Genomic DNA, 19,547 nt, shown 5'->3' with positions numbered 1-19,547 from the left:
TGGGGCTGTGCCCCGCCCCGGGGGCGGGCGGAGGAGCACGTGGGGCCAGCCGGGCCGGGCTGAGGCAGTGCCCGCCCCGAGCCCCGCACCGGAGCCSARCGGAGCCCAGCGGAGYCGCTCGCCGGGGAGCGCACGGCGCGGCTCGGGACGCAACATGAGCGCGGCCAGGTCCTTGCGAGTGCTGCTCGCCGTGTCCGTGGGGCTCTCGCTGCTGCTGRTCGTGTCCAGTGAGTGCCGGGGAGACGGGGTGCCGGGGAACCGGGGATCGGGAGTGCCGGGGAACCGGGGGTTTGGGTGCCGGGGAGACGGGATTCCGGGGAGCTGGGTGCCGGGATCCGAGTTGCAGGGGATCCGGGGTGCAGGGAAACCTGGGTGCCAGGCAGGCTGGAATGCTGGAGATCCGGAGTGGTGGGGATTTGGAGTGCAGGGTTGTCCGGTGCGCAGGGATTCCGGGGTGCGGGGCAGTCCGAGGTGTAGGGGAGCCAGAGTGCGGAGAATCTGGAGTGCGGGGTTGTCTGGTGTGCAGGGGAATGTGAGGTTCAGGGGATCCGGAATACAGGGGAGCCCGGAATGCTGGGGATCCGGAGTAGGGGGCATCGCGGGTGCAGGGGGTGTCCGGGGTGCAGGGCTTGTCGGGGGTGTAGGGGAACCCGAGATGCCGGGGATCTGCGGTGGTGGGAATCCAGAATGTAGAAGGAAGGATCTGGGGTGCAGGGTGAGTGGGTCCAAGCTTCTGTGCGGGTCGCAGGGTGCTGGTGAGAGAGAGTGCAGCSCCAGGGCTGCTGCTGCAGGAGCGGAGGATCTCCGGGGTCCACGACCCCGTCTGAGAGTCGCTCAGCCAGACTGTCCCGTGCTTTCAGGCTCAGATAACCGTGCCTGCAATGTAAACAGCGTCCCTGGGACCGCCTGGTACTGCGCACCCAGCTGGCCTGGCCCGGGGAGCCCCGGGGAGCAGCAGCTCCATCATAACCCCGTGGGTCACGCCTGGGGCGCTTGGCTCCAAAAGGGATGGATGAGACCAGGGAAAAGGGGAGCAAAGCCCAAGTGCAGGCTGCAGGTCAGGGGACAAAGGGCAGCAGGAAGGGGCGAGGAAGGCCCTGYTTATGTTCACTCCCCATGGGCAGCTGAGGTGTCCTTTTTGCCCTCCCAAGACCCGACTTCCCCCAGCCCTGCTGGGATGAGCTGTCCCAGTGTTCGGAGGATGTTATTTTTGCCTTCCAGCCAGCCTGCGGGTTCATATAAGCAAACATTTCCAAAAGCGGTGGCTGATCTGTGTTGCCTTGGTCCCTGAGTGTTCAGCCTGTGACAGCTTTGTCCATGACTGGAGAAAAATGTGTGTGTGGAGGATGGAGATACTGAACAGCTCTGAAACCAGGCCTGAATCAGCCCAGAAACAGGAGCATCAAAAACTGCTTGCTGCAGTGGAAAATGTGACCTGTGTGCCTCGCTGCTAGGCAGGGGGCTGGCTACTGACACCCACCACGTAAGGGATTATTCTTGGGAGGGGATTAAAGGGAGTGCAGTTACTTGGAATAACTAAATTATAAAACTTGGACTGTTCCTGCCGCAACCCTGGGAGGAAACCTTGCTGRTTTGCTGTGCTGTGTCACACCCCAGACACTCCTGTGCTGGGGGCAGCACTGATGTTTGGGGGAGCACACATTCCTTGACACTCTGTCTGGGGAAAGCAGCYGGTGTCGAACAGAAATATCTTGTCAAGGATGTCATATCCTTGACTGGCTGCCAGCAGAGTTGCTTGCAGTGGGGTGGCTGGATGTGCCCAAGACCTGCAGAGGGGTGGAGGGGCATGGGGCAAAGGCATCCCCACGTATCAGCAGGAGCCCTCTCCTCCCATGCTGTAGCTCATGGCAGCGCATTGATGGAGCATGAGGTCATCCAGAACAGGCTGGGCAGAGCAGGCAGCGACTTGAACTGCTGCCCAAATTTTTCTGCCTCCTGAGGCTGGGCTAAGGGAGCTACGGCATCATTATGGAAACCTTCACCTGATGCYGGCCTATCTGCCACCAGTGTGTACAGATGTGGAGTGTCAGGAATAGTAGGATTAACTCGAAGGAGTCCTGCTATTAAAGGACTGATGAGTAGGAGCTCTCTGAGTAGTAGCTTAGGCTAATGAGAACTGCCTTGTTTGGTGTGGGTCTGGGCAGCGAGCCCACAGCTCATCAACTTGCACCATCTCCAGGTCATGCATGTAGTGAAGGGTTATTCCTGGGTCTCCACCTGGGTTCAGCTCTTATTCTGACTTCTTCAGTGTGGCAGAGAAGGGATGCRCTGTCCTGTTTGACGAGGAGTTACTGGGGCTTTCAGCCAGTTGTATGGAAATCTGGTCTAGGTTTATGGAGTGYTGCCGCCTTGCAGCTTTCAGGCAGAATAAATTGAGGGTGGGAGGAATTTCAGCCCAGCTCTTGCAATCTGATTCAGCYCTGCAATGGGGAGTAGAAGGTTGGAGGGTGTGGTGGGTTGATCTCATTCACTCCCCTCCTCAATAAGATAGGGTGGGGAAAAGAAGGAAAAGATCCAGAGTGGGTCCTTCCCGTGGGCTGSAGCTATTCATGAAATGCTCTGGTGCGGGTCCTTTCCATGGAGATACAGTCCATGAGAAAGAGACTGCTCAGCCTGGAGTAATCTGTGGGCTGCAGGGTGGATATCTGCTCCCCTGTGACCCTCCACAAGCTGCAGGGAGACTGCTCTTCTCCATGGGCTGCAGTGGAATCCCTGCTCCTGTACCTGGATTGCTTCCTTCCCCTCCTTTTTCACTGCYGGGGGTGTCTGCAGGGCTGTTTCTCTCACATTTTCTCACTCCTCTTCTACAGCTGCTGCACAGTGTTTTTCACTTTATCTTGGATATATATCATATATTTATAAATATATAATATATATATATATTTATCTTGGATATATTGCCCACCAGCTCTGGGCAGCAGAGGGTCTGTTTTGGCATTGGCTGGCACTGGCTGTCTCCAACATGGAAGCAGCTGTTGTCTTCTTGCAGGAGCCACCTTTGCAGCCCCAAACTTGCCACATAAACCCTACACCACGGCAGATGCTGGAGGTGGATGAACAGGGAGGGAAAATGATGCAGCCCCACCASCTCCCTGGGGGAACCTTCCTGTGAGCCAGAGCTGCTGCTCAGAGAGTGCTGGAGGTCTGGCAGGCGTCCTGCAGAGATGGACCTTGTGCTTCCTCCCTGCCTGTTTCCAGCATCTGGGAACTGAGGCGTTCGAGCTCCCCCTACAATGATTTTTTTTTTTTTTTTGGTGCTCTAACAAGTACAAACTTCCATTAGCAAAACCCAGCAACAGCACCAACCCCATTCCCTTAAATGATCCTGTCCTGTTCGTGCCTGAGTGAGGCCCAGCCTGGCCACTCACATTTCTCAGCCAAGTGTCAAAAACATAAAATGCACCAAACCCCGGGTTCCCCCTGTCTTCACTTTGATTTATAGACTCTGTTAAACCTCTGTTTTTAATGTGCCAGGGCAGGACAGGTCCTGCTGGTTGTGCTGCCACTCTCAACCATTGCTTCTGTGCAAAGTCCAGCAGCCAGTCCCTGCCAGGTGCTCCTTCCCTGTGGGATTTGCAGCAGAGCAGTTCCTGCAGTTGGGCTGGGATGCCTTAGGGATGGTTTGCAGTGACACCTGGCTTTATTTCCAGGTGACTTCTGTGACGTGAACCACTGTCAGAATGGGGGCACCTGCCTGACTGGGATTAACGAGGCCCCCTTCTTCTGCATCTGCCCCGAGGGCTACGTTGGGATTGACTGCAATGAGACRGAGAAAGGTGAGGAGCTGACCCTTTTGCAGGTGCTCCATGTCAGCCAGGAACCTTGCAGAGAGTTAGTGTGCCCTTGTCATGGCCCTGCACCACTGGCCCTGGGCTCCAGCCCTTCTGATGGCTGATGGACACAYAGAGCAGGGATCCAGGCTGGGATATGGTGCTGGGATACACTTGGGGGGAATGCGGTGTCTGTGGGGAGTGGAAGCCCACTGGATGCTCATATTTTCCACCCGTGCCTATATTACAGTTGTTTTTCCCCTTCCCCAGGCCCCTGCCACCCCAATCCTTGCCACAACAATGGTGAATGCCAGCTGGTCCCAAACCGAGGGGACGTCTTTACTGACTACATCTGCAAGTGCCCCGCGGGGTACGATGGGGTGCACTGCCAGAACAGTGAGTACTGTGCTCTGGGGGGCAGGGGAAGCTTGGGGACCCCTGGGACAGCTCTGGGGTGACAAATGGGGGTGTGTGCAGCTGTGTCTGTGGGGTACCAGGCTGTCTCAGGGACCATGGGCTGTTTTGGAGCTTGCAGGGTGCAGGGAAGGACCATGGGGTGGGGACACACTGTGTGTCTGCATCTCTGGAGGGCCTTGGTGCCTGGAATAATAACATGAGGGGTGCCTCGAGGCTCTCCCTGCTCCATGCAGTGTCCCAGCTGTGATTGACTGAGTGCCTGTGCACCTGCATGGCTGCACTCAGTGGGGACATGGCATGGATGGGTCCTTGGGGTAGAGCTTCAATCCCTGCCACCGTGTCATCAGAGTCCCTGCCATGGCCCTTCAGGGGATGCCTCCCCTTCTTCCTGCTGCTCTGAGTGAGGGGTCTCGTCTCCAGGTTTGGGGTTGCCTCCTGAGCTCCCCCACTCTCTCCTAGACCAGAATGAGTGCTCCTCCCAACCTTGCAAGAATGGAGGCACCTGCCTGGACCTGGATGGTGACTACGCCTGCAAATGTCCTTCTCCATTCTTGGGGAAGACCTGCCACGTCCGTAAGTCCTTGACTGGATTCCCTTTCCCTCCCTGTTCCCTCCTGTCTGTCCCTCATTGCCAGGAGAGATCTCATCACCAGTTTAGGGGGTCTGGAAGGCAGCTGTGGCTGTCYTTGATGCCGTCAGGCCTGGTGCTGATGAAGGGAACACACTCAAGAAGGTGCTTTCACCTCTCTGGAGGGCCCCAGAACAGCCCTTTCTCCCCCAGACCTCTGTGCAGTGAGGGGGACTGATGGATGGTGTGGTTTTGGCTGAGGGATGAGGAGGAGGGGACATCCTGGGGACAGCCAGGTCCTAGGGCTTGCCTCCCTCTCCTGCTCTATCCCCAGACAAGAAACAAATGACCCCTCATTGTGCTCCCTGGTGACCRTGTCTGTGTGATCCTGATCCCCCCTGTGCCCCCAGGCTGTGCTGTTCTCCTGGGCATGGAAGGAGGAGCCATCTCTGACGCCCAGCTCTCAGCATCCTCTGTCTACTACGGCTTCCTTGGCCTCCAGCGCTGGGGCCCAGAGCTCGCCCGCCTCAACAACCACGGCATCGTCAACGCCTGGACCTCCAGCAACTACGACAAGAGCCCCTGGATCCAGGTACCTGYGGCAGGACTGGCAGTGCCAGCACAGACAGCAGCCCTGGCAGCCATGCTGGCCTTGCTGTCAYGGGATTTCACTGTTCCTGGTGGTAAATGTGGGGCTGAATTGCTGCAGCAAGCTGCCACCCTGGGGTATCTTGKGGTGGGGMTGGAGGAGGCAAGAGCATTGGAGGRAGGTGGAGCTTGGGTTGGTGATCCCCTGTGCTCTGCARGGCTGGAGGGATGGAGGGAGTTCCAGCTCCCTGGGCAGCCCCRTTCCATGTCCCGATGCCCACCCTCCCACTCAGGCGGTGCTGGTGGGTGCAAGGGCTGTGTACCCCACCCTCAATGTACCCCACTCATGCTTGTTTTCCATCCTCAGGCCAACCTGCTGCGGAAGATGCGGCTGAGCGGGATCATCACRCAGGGTGCACGCCGTGTGGGGCAGCAGGAGTTTGTCCGTGCCTACAAAGTCGCCTACAGCCTGGATGGGAGGGAGTTCACCTTCTTCAAGGATGAGAAGCAGAATGTAGACAAGGTGGGCTGCGATGCTCCGTGCAGGGGATGTCTCATTTCCTCAATTTTGGGGTGSTGGAGTGGCTCTAAGCTGCATCCCATGTGTGGGAAATGCTTTTGACCTGGGGCAAAGTTCCCATGCTGGGAACCACTGGGAACTCTCCTGGCAGTGAGATGGCACAGGCAGTTCCAGCGCCGAGCAGTACTCCCTGCCTCTGTTTAATTGACCRTAATGAGCATAACCAAAGAAGCAGCAGTGACTTATTTAGGTCATTCAGATAGTATCTTTATCACTGACACGCTGTGGGAGCTGGGCTCGGTCTGGGAGTGCTGCTGAGCAGCTCAGGTGGCTTGGTGTTGTATCTGCACCAAGTAGCAGCTGACAGCATGTCTSTCAAAGCAGAAATACTCATAGATTGCAACGCTCTCCACTCCCAGTTCTTCATGGCAAGTGTCTTTTGCTGGCTTCCTGAGCATCCAGGGAATGGTTGGGAGTATCTGCTTTGCTTTTAAAAAAAAAGAGGAATTCCTCTTGTTTTTTCAGCAGTGGAAAAAGAGCATGAAAACACAATTTGACTCTTTATTGTGTTAAAAAGAAAGAAGAGAGCCACCTCTGTGCTTTGAGGAGTGTTGTGTAAGCGGGATGGAGTGGGTGTTGCTGCATGTGTGGCTCTGTGGGGGTGAGGATGGAGCAGGGAGCGTTGCAAAGCTCTGTTGAGAGTGTTGGAGCTGCTGCAAGGTCGTGCACTATTCCAGGGCACAAAAACAGAGCCCAACTTTCCCCACCGTGCTCTTTGGCCACGGGCAGTGCTGCCATCTCTCTGTCTGCTGTGCGAGATATTTAATGCGGGAGGCTGTGGGAGAGCTGGGGCACTGAGCCCTGCTGGCTGTTGCAGGTTTTTGAGGGGAACATGGACTATGGCACCATGAAGACCAACATGTTCAACCCTCCCATCACGGCCCAGTTCATCCGCATCTACCCCGTCATGTGCCGCCGCGCCTGCACGCTGCGCTTCGAGCTCATCGGCTGCGAGATGAACGGTAAATGTCTGTCCCCTCCTGGGGCTGCAGGGCAGGGGGGACACAGGGCAGGGATCACCCCTTGGCCTGGTGCTGATCCCTCTGGAMAAGGGATTTGTTTTCCCTCACACTGGGAGTACCCAGGGGTGYGTTTGGGGAGCACAGGCTGTTAATCCCATGGGCTCAGCCAGCTCGAGCTGCATTCTCACGCTGCTAACACCTTCCCAAGCCAGGAGTTTTCACTGTGCTACCTCCCCATCTGAGCTCTGAGCCCGCTACTTTTCCTGCCTGAGAGCTTGAAAAACACTGGAGGATCAAAGTCCTCTGGGAAATGTGAGGGATCGTCAGCCTGAGCCCTTTGCCTGTGCCTCCTGCATTCCTGCCCTGGGATCTGAGTGGGACTCACTGTGGGAGTGGGATGCTGTGGGGGCTTGGGTCCTGTCCTGCTGCTGTGTGGGTGTGGTGCCATCTGTGCTTTTGGCTGGGGATGTCTTTGCGTTTCTCTTTTCACATCCTCCTGTGTCTCTTGCCAAAGCTCTCTGTGTTCCTGCGCTGTGGGGACATCCACCCGTCCCTGCAGCAGGAGGCACTGTGAGCCAGGGAATAGCTGGGAATAGCTGAAAATCCCGGGAAATCTGCTGAGCATTTCCCTGCCTGGCCCTGCTGCTGCTCCGTGCAGTGCAAACATGAGGATGTGGGGATGGTTTCTGACAGGGCTGCGGGGTTTTGCATGCGGCGGTGCGGTTGTCTCTTTTCCTTTTCACTGCCTGTGTAAACTGTTGTGTTACAGTGTATTTCAACACGGCAGGTTGCTCCGAGCCCCTGGGCATGAAATCCCGCCTCATCTCCGACCAGCAGATCACAGCCTCCAGTGTCTTCAAGACCTGGGGCATCGATGCCTTTACCTGGCACCCTCATTAYGCCCGCCTGGACATGACGGGCAAAACCAACGCCTGGACAGCCCTGAACAACGGCCAGTCCGAGTGGCTGCAGGTGGGTCTCGGGTCTCTGTAGCCTTGCTGTGGGTCACAAAGCCCAGCAGTGCTCTCCCCGAGCAGGGAGCACAGGGACAGGGSAGAATGGGACCGCAGCCACCTGTTTGAACAGCAATCCTGGAGCTCTGGGTGACAATCAGTGCTCACAGGGATGTGGTGATGCTGTCTTTTCACCTTCTTGTGGGGTGCATCAAGCCTGCAGCACCCCAGTTTCTCCCTCACCCCGTAAGGAAATKCCACCCCAGCCTGGGGTGACYGTCCCACCACCCTCTGGCTGCCCASAACACTGTGTTTCTGTTTTGCAGCAAAAAATCAGGCTTGCTTTTCTCTTCCCAGTCTGGAATAGAAACAAATAGTTTTGAAATTTCCTTCTCAGTTTTCTTTCCTCCCCTGTTTTTGTACTTTTCACATGATTCCATGACATAATAGGACAAAGCAGTTTAGATATTTGTCCCGCTTTTTATTTGGGAAATGATTAAAAGCAGCTGCCTCCCAACTCTAAATAAACCCAGCTTATCGAGACATCGGCTGATGATGGGGTCGGGMTGACACGCCGAGTGTGGCTGTTGCACCACAGACTGCTTGTTTCTCTATGTGTGTTCAGACATTCATGTGCTCTCAGGATTTACATGTATTGTAGTGCTGGAACTGCCCTCCATGAGCATAAAGAAAGAACTAAATTAATGAGATTTTCAGTTCCTTTGCACGTTTAGCCTGTAATGTGCCAGCAGCAGTAAACACAGTGTGGCAGAGTAAAGAGAATAGAAACCATCTCACTTAGAACCCAAATGTCAGATTGTGTTGAACTGTGTATTTTCTCAGCCAGAATTACTTTCCAGTGGAAATGCATTTCCTCTGTGAATCCTGGTTTATTTTTTTTTAATTGAGATTTTTGGCTGTCCTTCCCACATTGATGATTCTGGCAAAAAATGTGGAGGTRGCAGGGATGGGCAAGGGAGCTGAGWTGGATTTGTGCCCACTTCTGGTTGCTTTGAGGGATGCTGTGAGTGTTGGAAGGATGAAATATTTCATAGTTGTGTTTTATGATTTGTCTGGCATTGCTGTGGGGGTCAAGTGGTGTTTTGTCCATCCTTGACCCCCAAGGGCCGGCTCTTCCAGACCCTGTAGAACATGCAGAGTGCTGTAGGGTGGGAGCACTGCTCCTGCAAGGAGCTGTGACAAGCCTTGTCTCTGGCAGATCGATCTSCGGGACCAGAAGAAGGTGACAGGCATCATCACGCAAGGAGCCCGCGACTTTGGGCACATCCAGTATGTGGCAGCCTACAAGGTGGCCTACAGTGACAACGGCACGTCCTGGACGCTGTACCGGGATGGMCAGACAAACAGCACCAAGGTGGGTGTGGGGAGGGCGAGGTGATGTCCCTGGGCACAGTGGGGAGGGCAGAATGTGCTGAGTTGGAAAATACCCATGAGGATCATTGTGTCCAACTCCCAGCCCTGCACAAAACACCCCAAGAGTCACTCCATGGGCTCTGCCTRTGAAYGTTGTCCAAATGTTTCTTGAGCTCTGTCAGCTCAGTGCTGTGACCTCTTCCMTGGGRTGCTGGCTGCACTGACACCCACCTTTCTCCTCCAGATCTTCCATGGCAACAGTGACAACTACTCCCACAAGAAGAACGTGTTYGACGTGCCCTTCTACGCCCGCTTTGTCCGCATCCTGCCCGTGGCCTGGCACAACCGCATCACCCTGCGCGTGGAGCTGCTGGGCTGCGATGAGTAGGCACGGCCAGGAAGGACGGGGCTGCTCTTCCCCGCTGCCCAGCCTGCTCCCTGCCTGCCCTGCCYGCTCCTGCTCTGGCCTCACACCCCCCTGTCCACGTCCCCACGCTCAGGAGGCGGCCGAGAGGGCTCCCCTGCCCCGCCGTGGTGCTGGGGCTGCAGCACTGCACTTTATGGGGTCCTTGAAGGTGGGATGTGGGGATGGCTCCTGCCCTTCTGCTGCTCCAGCCAGGGCTGAGACCCCCTCCTGCAAAGGGGGGACACCATCCTGCAAATGGGGCCTTGCTGGGGGACCCTGTCCTGCAAATAGGGCTTGGCTTTGTCTTCTCAGCTAYGCCCGGGGACAAATTTTCTCCCCCTTCTTGCTTCTGCTTCCAGCAGAGAGGTGCAGCCAGTGGCAGTCCCTGGCCTGAACTGGGTTTTGGGGCTCAGCAGCCTTTGGGGTGTTAGGGCAGGCACCCCTGGCTTGCAGCCTCTGCTGTCCCTCCTGCTTCCTGCTTGTCTGCAAGCAGGGGCTCTGAAAAWCCCCTGAAAAAACTCAGCTGTTGTCCCCTTTTGCCAGGCCCTGGGTCTCCTTGCCTGCAGTGTCAGCACCACAGAGTGCGAGGGGAGTGATGAGATGGCTCCTGGCAAGAGGCACCAGACCCCCACCGATGGTGGCTCTGTCCTCTGGGCACTCTGGCAGGTGCCACAGCTGGCATTTTGGCAGGCCCTACCCATTCCCCTTCCTGGGATGCCAGCTCCAGCATTTTCCCAAGTCTCAGCACTGCCGTCATCCCCAGCTTATTGTAGTTTGGGGTGCCTGGAGGTCCCTTATCCTCAGAGCCCAGTGGTGACCAGGGGGACTGTGATCTGGTAGCAGGGCGAGTTGGTTTGTAGCCACAAGGATGTGGAGAAAAGATGGGAAAGGTGGTAGTGACACCACCCAAATGCAGCAGGCAGAGAGCCGTGCCATGACCCTTTTTGTAACCTGATTTTTTTTTCCCTTTCCATGGTGGGGGGGAGCCTCTTGCAACGCTGGAGCCCTCGGGGTTAGCAGCAGGAGATGAGTGAGCCCCGGGTGGGAGCAGGGGAGGGTCCAGGCTGGCAGCAATGCTTCCCCTGCCTGCTGGTGTGTGAAGTGGCCATGGGGCTGGGCTGGCAGTGGGCTCACTGTGGCAAGGGCTGAGGGAGCCCGGGTGGGATGGCAGTGATGGCCCCGCTCTGGGGTGTCTCTGACAGTATTAAAACCAGCTGAAACTTTGGGGGTGTTGGCTYGTCTGCTCTGTGCCTCTCCAAAGGSCATCTCCCAAAGCCCTGCTGGTCTGGTGATCCCCCAGGATTCCCTCTGAGCCCCTCAACTCCTCCATCCTGGGGGTTTCCAGCTGCTGTGCTGGCCCCACACTTCTCCTGCCTTCACAGGCCCTTCTAGCTCCCTTCCCTGCCTGAAAAATAGGCTATCTCAGGGCTTYGTGTGCCTCTTTCCCACTGCCTCCACCCTGTCACAGCTGCTGGAGACAGTGCTCACAGCTGGCCAGACAGCAGGATGGGACTTGGGGAGGGGAAGCCTCTATCAGCACCCCACACCCTGTGTCTCCTCCTTTGGCTTTGATCCTGGAGCAAATCCAGGATCCAGGATCGGCTCCTACAGCCAAACATGCTCCCAGGGCTGGAGGGAGCTGGGAGCTGTGTGAAGCTGCCTGGGGGGATGTTCCCAGCAGGGCCCCCTTGGAGCAGGATCTCCCTGTACTGAGGATGTGATCCCACGTGGGGAAGGAGCACTGAGGTGAACAGGACAGAGGAGTTTTGCTCATCTCTGGAATCTGCCACACTGAATGGCCAAGAGTCACCCATGTCCAACCATAGCTCCCTGTCCCTGCAGCTCTGGACAATCTTCCTGCACCTCCCAGTGCCCTCCTGGGCCAGGCATCCCCTCCTTGGGCCTTGCCCATGGCAGGTGGGCTCATACCCAGCCTGTGGGTGCCAGCCCTTGCAGAGACTGGGCTGAATTCATTGTGGCAGTGGCTGCAGCTGCTTGGTGACAAATAACAGCCACAGTTAGAGCCAGGGACAGGGGGACAGTCTGCCCTCTTCACTTCCAGACATGCCACCCTTATCATCGGGAAGCTGTGGCAGAGATAAGAGCAGTTCGCTTTGAGTCCAGCCAAGTCAGCCGTGAGCCAGGGACGTGGCAGAGGCTCCAGGAGGAGGGTGGTGGGAGCAGATGCTGCACAGCAGAGCAGGGGATGCATCCTCAGCCCCCAGCTGCTGCTCCCCCTGCCCATTGCCACCCCCCAAGCCAGCCCCTCTGATGGATGCTGAGCCCTTTCCCAGCCTTGTGGCATTTCCTTCATCCCCCAGAGCCGCAGGATGGGGGGATTGGGAGAGCCAGGGTGCCCTCCCCACCATGCACAGCCCCTCACCGCCTGTCCCTGTCCCTGGGATGCTCTTCCCGGACGTGGCTGGGTTGATGGGACAGCAGGAAGGCGGGATGGCCGGCACCCTGCTGCTGGTGCTGCCAGCTGTGGCGAGCTGGCTCCTCAGGAAGCAGCCGTCAGGGACAGCATCCTCTCCTCACCACCCGGAAAGCCCAGCTCAGATCACAACCTCCTCCATCCCACCAGGAATGGGAGTGTTCCTGCTGGAATCATCCTGTGCAAGCAGCATTTCACAGACAAATCTCTCTGGCGAGGCCACAGCAGAGCTGTCAGATGCTGACTTTGAGGCGGGGAAGACTGGGATGACACTTTTATGGCTCCTGTTCAGCCAAACTCAGACACGTGCCCTAAACATGTGTTCCCAGGTCAGACCCTGCACAGCTTTGCTCAATCTGAAWCCTGTGGTCACACCCAGGGTACCCCTCAGGGAATGGAAAACAAGAAGAGGGTGAGAGGTGGGAAGGAATGAAGGAGATTCCTTCTTCCTCGGGGACTGCTGGTGGCCCGATCCTTCCCTGTGCCCGCAGCTCCCTAGGAGGAGATGGGGAAACCACTGGCAACATCCAGACAAGYCATGGCCTAAGGTGAGCCAGGATTTGTTACTAAAGAGGTGCCTAAAAGCATCTCTGTCCCCTTCCATGCTGCCAGTCCCCTCCTCAGACCAGGCAGAGGATGGCTGCTGGTGCAGGCAGTGCAGGACTCTGGGGCTTGTTCCTCAGCCCGGGAACAATGGGACAGCCACGCCAGGGAGCAGCGTGCCCCGACAGAGCTGTCTGTCTGTCTGCACAGCCCCGGGGGTGGRGAGAACCATCGCAGCTGCTGGATCACTGGAACAATTTGGGCAAACAACTGCAGCGGGACACTGGTGGCCAGGTTGCCGCTGGGACACCAACCTAGGACACCACCCCACCACCCCCTCCGGCCGAGGGACAGGGCTGGGGGCAGCAGGGACCCTGGGCCGTGGTGCGGGCAGCGCAGCGGCCCCAGTGCCGGCAGATGTAATTGTCCTTCCATTGTGGGCTGCGGCACAGGCTGCTCCGGGCGCTGTGCCCGGCCGTCACACTCCCGTGTGCCCGGGCAGCCCGGCTCCGCTCGTCCCTCCCCGGGGAGGGCTGGCAGGGCTGCTGGGTGTGCGGGGAAAGGGGAGCAAGGCAGAGCAGTGCCTCCGGAGCCCGGGTCGCACTGCTATCCCTGCCGGGGCTGCCATGCCGGCGCTGGCGGCAGATAACACCGTTTCCTTGCTGGCTGCTCGCTATCAGCGTGGCGGCGACGGGCAGACAGGATCGCACCCCGAGCGCTCCGTGCTGGGCGCTGTCGGCAAAGGCTCCTGGCCCCCTTCACCCCGCAGCCAGCCTCGGGCCGTTTATTTTTACACGGCTTGTTTTCTTTCCGGCTTGAAGCCATCCTGCACGGCGGCAAAGAGCTGGACCGGGGCCCCCACGCCTCATTTCCTTGCCATAAAACAACAAAGTGGGGGGTGAAGCGGCGCTCTGGGCTGGGACAGCGGGTCGATGGGTCAGGGCACACGCCGCACCGTGGTTCCTCCGTGTGTTTGGCCCCTCTGTGCACCCCATGACCGGCATCCCCCGGCGGTGCCGCGGCCGTGCTGCCCTTCCYGAGGGCTCCATCTGGGGTTCCTGGAGCTGGGTCTGCATGTCTGTGTGCCAGTGGCAGCTGGCATGGAGGGCATCACCCCGGTTTAGGGATGATGTCCCCTCGCATGGTGCAACTGGGCACCCCAGAGCTTTTGCCCTGGTTTCTGTGCCTCTCTTTGTCCTCATAGCCCCARGCAGACCCTGAAGAGGCTGAACCCCACAGCTCAGCTGTCTTTCCTGAATTCCAGATTCTGCCTGCACATTCTGGGCACAGAACACTCTGTGCCACAGCCCACCTGTCCCAAGCTGCCGGTGCCTGTGATGCTCCTGCCACATCCACCTTTGTCTGGGGACCGTGGCTRGTCCCCTCCAGTGGGATGTGGGATGAGGGATGTCTCTTTTTCCCTGGCACTGTGGCTTCACTGGGGTTTTGCACGGAACATCACAGGATCCCACCAGCCCCGACAGGGCACGTTGCTCCCCAGTGCTGCCCTTTCCAAGTCGGGGGCAGTGCAGGCAGCTGGCACACCCCAGATGAGGTGTGTGGGCACCGTGTGGGCACCGTGTGGGCAGTGTGTGGATGCTCGGTGAGGCCATCACCCAGGCATGGTGGGCAGGCGGGGGGACGGGGGCACCCACCCCAGCTCCGGGCTGCGAGCAGGGGGTTGGGAAAGGCGTGTGTTTCCCTTTAAGAGGCAGGCCCTGGAGCTGCTTCCTCTCAGCCCTGCAAGAGCCCTAAACACAGTGCATCTGCCTGCAGCCTGCCCGCAACCAGCGTGAGTAGGGCTTGACCCCAGCGCCGGGCTGGGGAGGGCTGGCACCCGGGGYGGTGGGCACCAGGGGGGATGGCAGTGCCGTGGAGGGAGCTGGGCATCACTGGGGAAGGTGCCAAGCATCGCTGTGCTGGGAGCTGCAGCACGATGCTCGTGGCACCGCAGGAATGCCGGGACCACTGCTCGTCGCTGCAGCGCTGGGTTTGGGGGGGGTCACCGGTGTTGGGGTACAGGGGGAGCAGGGCTGGTGCCCTGCAAAGAGAGCTGTGGAGCTGCCGTGCCTCGAGCCCACCCTGCGACGCGTGGGCAGCACGTGGTGGTGTCCCTGTGGTGTCCCTGTGGTGTCCCTATGGTGTCCCCGCTGTGTCCCTACACTGCAGTGCCAGCAGCACCCCAGGCTGTGCTGGCGCTCCCCTGGGTGCACCCTGCACCCTCGGCCACCGGTTCTGCTGGCCCCAGTGGGTGGCAAGTGTGAGCTGCCCACTGTGCAGTGGCGCTCACAGCGGAGGAGGGTCCGGGGTTGAGCGGCCGGTTTCTCACCCCAAGCTGTGGTGAGCGGGGCCGRTTTCATGCCCCGGACCCCAGCGAGCACCACCGTACCCCGTATTGACCATTCCGGGGATGAGCTCTGTTCTCTCACAGCCCCCTGGCCCCGGGGAGGTTTGCAGGCGTTCCAAAGCCTTGTTTGAGCAGGGCACGGATGTCAGAGCCCCCCAGTGCTGGATGGGGTCTGCCTGGGGCTTGCYGGGTGCCGGGCCCCCTCTGCCGGCTCTGGGAATGCTCACAAGCCAATTCTGCTGGTAGCACCCTGGGTGAGCCCCGCGCGGGGCACCCCTGTGCGTTCTGGCCCCCAGAACTCGGGACAGTGCACAKTTCTGATGCCCCCAACCCATGGGACGGATTTTGGGAGCCCAAATATGTTGCAAGGGGTCGTTGCCAGCCGTGTCTGTGGTGCAGGGCGGCAGTCCCGTGTTGGACTCGGGGGTGCTCGGCCAGGACGGGGAGTGGTGCCGGGCTTTGTCCGGACCGGGGCAGCGGAGGCAGCCCGAGCTCTGTCCCTCCCTCCTTGGTCGGGCTGCACGCTCGGCTGCCTCTGTAAACCGACCTTGCTGCTTCACAGTGGGGCTCTGCCRCTTCTCTCCCCCTGCACCCCGTGATGTTTTCCCTGCTCAAAGGACACCCTGGGATCCCAGCTGGTTTCTCCAGCTGCCCCGTCCCCGGCTGGGTGTCAGCACTCCCCTGCGAGCCGGGCGCTCCCCGCAATGACCATCCTGCAATGGCAGCGGTGGATGCGGGGCTGTTGGTGTGACCCAGGCGGGAGGATGAGGAGGGAGGGCACCAGGAGCCCCGCTGGGGGTGGCTCCGGGRACATGGCTGAGGTTTTCTGAGCTCTCCCCTGCGGGCAGGCGAGGTGCTCTGCTGGCTCTTCCCACYCCTCTCCTTGCACCCCTGGTATGGGTCTGCTTGGCACCACGGCCARGCATTGCTGGCTTTCTCCTGGATATTTGGGGGTGTCACAGCAGCCCTTTCCCCCTCTGCAGCCCCCCTCAGGGTTCAGCCTCACTTCCCAGCCATGCTGCTCCTCCCACTCCTCCTGAAGGCCACCCTGCTGCGCCTGGCCAGTGCCTCCTACCACCCCTTCTACAACGGCTTCTACTACAACCACATCATGAATGACGATGGCGAYGGGCAGGACAAAGGTACATCGGGGACAAGGGGGCTGGCAGCTGGTCACAGGAGGCTGAAGTACCACCCCTGGGTACTGGATGGGGTGGAGACCATCTCTTTGTGGGATGTGGGGTTCAGAGGGCAAGCAGGGGTGCTCCAGGGTTACTTGGGCATGCTCATGGTGGAATAGGTGGTGGCTCGAAGGAAGGTTTGGGGATGCTGCCCAGCCCTGGATCCTGATCTGCCCATCACGCCTTCCTTCCCTATCCCCAGTAGATTACTTCAACGGAGCCAAACTGGTTGTGGAAACCTCCAAAGACCCTGTGTACAGCTACAACGGTGCCAACGTCACCCTGCCCTGCCACTTCCGCTACGAGCCCGACCTGGGACCTAAGCGCAAAATCCGCATCAAGTGGTCCAAGCTGCGGGACGACTACACCAAAGAGCAGGACGTGATGGTGGCCATAGGCAAGACCTACATGGCCTTTGGGGACTTCAAGGGCCGTGCTCACATTCGCCAGGCCAGCCGGCACGAGGCCTCACTGGTCATCAGTGACGTGCGCTTGAAGGACGATGGCAAATACCGCTGCGAGGTCATCGACGGGCTGGAGGACGAGAGCGATGTCATCGACCTCCGGCTGCAAGGTGGGGACAYGCTGGGGACCAGGGGATGCTGGGTGCCAGGCAAGTGAGCCTGGCTTTCCTGTGGCACCCTATTCTTTGGGGAATAGCAAGGCAKGGGGGTGGGGGAGCCTGATTGTGGGCAGAAAGGGGCTGGGATGTTTGGTGCGATGGGGCAGTGGCTGGAGCTGTCTGGCTTGGGGGTCACAGGGGTGAGTGAGCCCAGATCTGTTTGCCCAGCTGGGACACCAAGGGTGCTGCTGGAGTCATAGTTRGGAGTGACCCCATGGCCACAGCATTTCCTGCCTTGACCCACCCATTTTCCCACTGTGCTGCACTATGTGGAGCCGCCCCCTCCCCTCCCAGCWCTGGATATCCCTGTACATCTTATGATGAACCTTGGTGATCGTTCCAGCCTCTCTTGCTCATTTGTCATGAGGGACCTGACTCAGCCTTGACACTGCTTTGAGAGCAGAGCTGTTGAAATGTCCCCTTTTCTCCCTTCTGCCCCACCCCCTGGTCCCTGGGTCCTGCCTCCCGCAGTGATTCGTCCCCACCACTTGTCCCCWGTCCCTGTGACTGTGTCCCTGTGGTGGTGATGCCCGTGGTTCTGTGGTCCATCCATCCCCATGCTGGTGGTCTCTTTTCCCCTGGGATCATGGCCATATATCCCCACGATTCTGGTCCTTGTATCCCTTTTCCTATGCATCCCCATCCCCTCAGGGGTGTTCCCTGCCTCCCCGAGACAACTGTCCGTCTGTTCCCAGGACCGTGGTCTGTACAACCCCGTGATGATGGGTCCCTGCATCCCTATTGCAGTCTGTGCATCCCGTGAGGGGTTCCTCGTGTCCCCAGGACCGAGCCCGTGTGTCCCTGTGCCACCAGATGTCGCTGGCAACTCGCTGCTGGCGCTTGCGTGTGCGGAGCAGCCCCATCCCTGCATCCCTGAGCCTTGTCTCTGCCGCACCGAGGTGTCCCTGTCCCAGAACCCGATTTTGTCATGAGCCAGGGACCCCTGTGGCTGGGCTTGCATTGGGTGCGCTGCCCACGGAGCCAGCTGAGTGTCCCATCTGCCTACAGGCATCGTGTTCCCGTACCAGCCTCCCCGCGGGCAGTACCGCCTCAACTTCCACGAGGCCGAGCAAGTGTGCCGGGACCAAGGTGCCATCCTCGCCAACTTTAACCAGCTCTTCCAGGCGTGGAGCGAGGGGCTGGACTGGTGCAACGCGGGCTGGCTGGCTGACGGCACGGTGCAGTACCCCATCCGCCTGCCCCGCAAACCCTGCGGGGGCGTGCACCTCGCCCCGGGCATCCGCAGCTACGGCCCGCGCCACCGGCACCTGCACCGCTTCGATGCCTTCTGCTTCTCCTCCGCGCTCAAAGGTGGGTTCTGGGCCGGGGAACGGGGCTGGGATCCTGGGGAGGTGCTGTGCATCACTCTCTTAGGGCACAGGATTTGGCCGGGGTGGGGTCAAGCTGCAGTGATGYTCCAGGTGGGGATGCTGTGGATGATGCTCAGCACTGCTGTTCCCCACTCACGCTCCTCTCTCCCTCCTAGGAGAGGTTTTCTACCTGGACCGCCAGGCCGGGATGACGCTGGARGAGGCCAAGCAGAGCTGCCAGGATGAGGGGGCCGAGATCGCCCGGGTGGGGCAGCTCTACTCCGCCTGGAAGTTCCTGGGGCTGGACCGCTGCGATGCCGGCTGGCTGGCAGATGGCAGTGTCCGCTACCCCATCGTCACACCCCGGGCCAACTGCGGCCCCGCTGAGCCCGGGGTCCGCACCTTTGGCTTCCCCAGCAAGGGCAGSTTTGGGGTCTTCTGCTACCGGGAGAGATAAGGAGCCAGGAGGGATCCTTCTTGGACGAGGGATGTTTCCAGCCTGCCGGTGCCCAGTGTTGGGCATTTCCAGGGGCTGTTTTGGGGGTGACTGGGGGGAGGTGGGATGGCGGGAGGTTTCTTTTTGTTTTGTTTTTTTTTCCTTCCTTTGTATTTTCCTCATCTTGCAGCTGCTTGGGGTGGCTGCCACCTGGGCAGCGCAGGACAATCCCTGGCATGGGACGTGTGCCAGGATGATCCCCACGGGCTGCTGCTGCCACCCATGGCTGGTGGCCCCTTCCCTTCCTGTGGTGCCAGGTTGTCACAACAGCTGCCTGCCCTTCCAGGCTGGTTCAGCCTCTGAATTGATGAGGTGAGGCCATGAGAGAGTGAGGCAAGGCTGGGTTTGGCCGGAGCAGAGAGCGAGTATCTCCGTTGCATCCTGGCCCCTCTTCCAGCCCCTTCCATGTCCTGCTGAAGGATGCCACTGTGCCTGTCCCCGTGGGAGCGCAAGTGCCTTATCTCTGTGTGCCTCATCTCGGTGTGCCTYTTGCTTGGACTCCGTTTAAACTCTGGTGCCTTCTTCTTTGAACATTGGCTATGAAAAGATGTGATTTCCTGGACATCTTCTAATAAAACRGTGGAGAAAGCCCTGGAGTGACATGGCTGTGTCCCCATCTCCGTGCCATCACGAGAGAAAGGTTTGCTGTGGAGGAAGGATTTGGGGATCCCTGCCTGTCTCATCCTTGGCTGAGCATCGCTTCATCAGTGCTGGCTCAGCTCAGCTCCTGAAATGGCCTTGTGTTCCCTCATTAGTGAGTGTTAATTAACCCCCTGGGTGTCGGGATTGAAAGCTGGAAGGCGAAGCAGCTCCTGCAGGCTGTGGGTTTTGGATGGGTTTTAGGCATGTGGGTTCATCCCTCCCAAGGTGAGAGCTGAATGGGGAGGGCAGGGTCCTGCTCCAGGGTCCTTCTTCAGCTGGGGCTTGGGACACCCCTCCCATCCCCGTGGTCCTTTAGGTGCTGCCTGGGGCTGA

General features: G+C 59.1%; 2 protein-coding genes across 6 annotated transcripts; both read left to right on the top strand.

The window, feature by feature from the left end:
• The first annotated feature begins 60 nt into the window (after nt 1-60).
• MFGE8 (milk fat globule EGF and factor V/VIII domain containing) lies at nt 61-10,863 on the top strand. Of its 4 annotated transcripts, none has more exons than XM_057365830.1 (10): nt 61-227; nt 3,672-3,797; nt 4,062-4,187; nt 4,668-4,781; nt 5,187-5,368; nt 5,732-5,887; nt 6,762-6,906; nt 7,676-7,878; nt 9,079-9,234; nt 9,478-10,863. In XM_057365830.1, exons 1-10 carry the CDS (start codon nt 155-157, stop codon nt 9,619-9,621), a joined length of 1,425 nt encoding a protein of 474 aa, XP_057221813.1. In that variant the 5' UTR covers nt 61-154; the 3' UTR covers nt 9,622-10,863. The 4 variants fall into 4 exon arrangements, with proteins under 4 accessions (XP_057221813.1, XP_057221811.1, XP_057221812.1 ...); XM_057365828.1 differs by having other exon boundaries at nt 4,629-4,781; XM_057365829.1 differs by having other exon boundaries at nt 62-227; nt 4,629-4,781; nt 7,694-7,878.
• Nucleotides 10,864-14,176: 3,313 nt separating this feature from the next.
• On the top strand, nt 14,177-18,646 carry HAPLN3 (hyaluronan and proteoglycan link protein 3). Of its 2 annotated transcripts, none has more exons than XM_057365825.1 (5): nt 14,177-14,408; nt 15,947-16,105; nt 16,347-16,718; nt 17,775-18,077; nt 18,253-18,646. In XM_057365825.1, exons 2-5 carry the CDS (start codon nt 15,979-15,981, stop codon nt 18,531-18,533), a joined length of 1,083 nt encoding a protein of 360 aa, XP_057221808.1. In that variant the 5' UTR covers nt 14,177-14,408; nt 15,947-15,978; the 3' UTR covers nt 18,534-18,646. The 2 variants fall into 2 exon arrangements, with proteins under 2 accessions (XP_057221808.1, XP_057221810.1); XM_057365827.1 differs by having other exon boundaries at nt 14,181-14,408; nt 16,350-16,718.
• The last annotated feature ends 901 nt before the right edge of the window (nt 18,647-19,547 follow it).

Source organism: Malurus melanocephalus, unplaced genomic scaffold (genome assembly GCF_030028575.1).
Source record: "Malurus melanocephalus ecotype Western Australia unplaced genomic scaffold, MMel_1.1 scaffold_58, whole genome shotgun sequence".
Classification (NCBI taxonomy): domain Eukaryota; kingdom Metazoa; phylum Chordata; class Aves; order Passeriformes; family Maluridae; genus Malurus; species Malurus melanocephalus.
The sequence above is the reverse complement of the archived record's forward strand: the minus strand, read 5'-3'. Positions and strand labels throughout refer to the sequence as shown.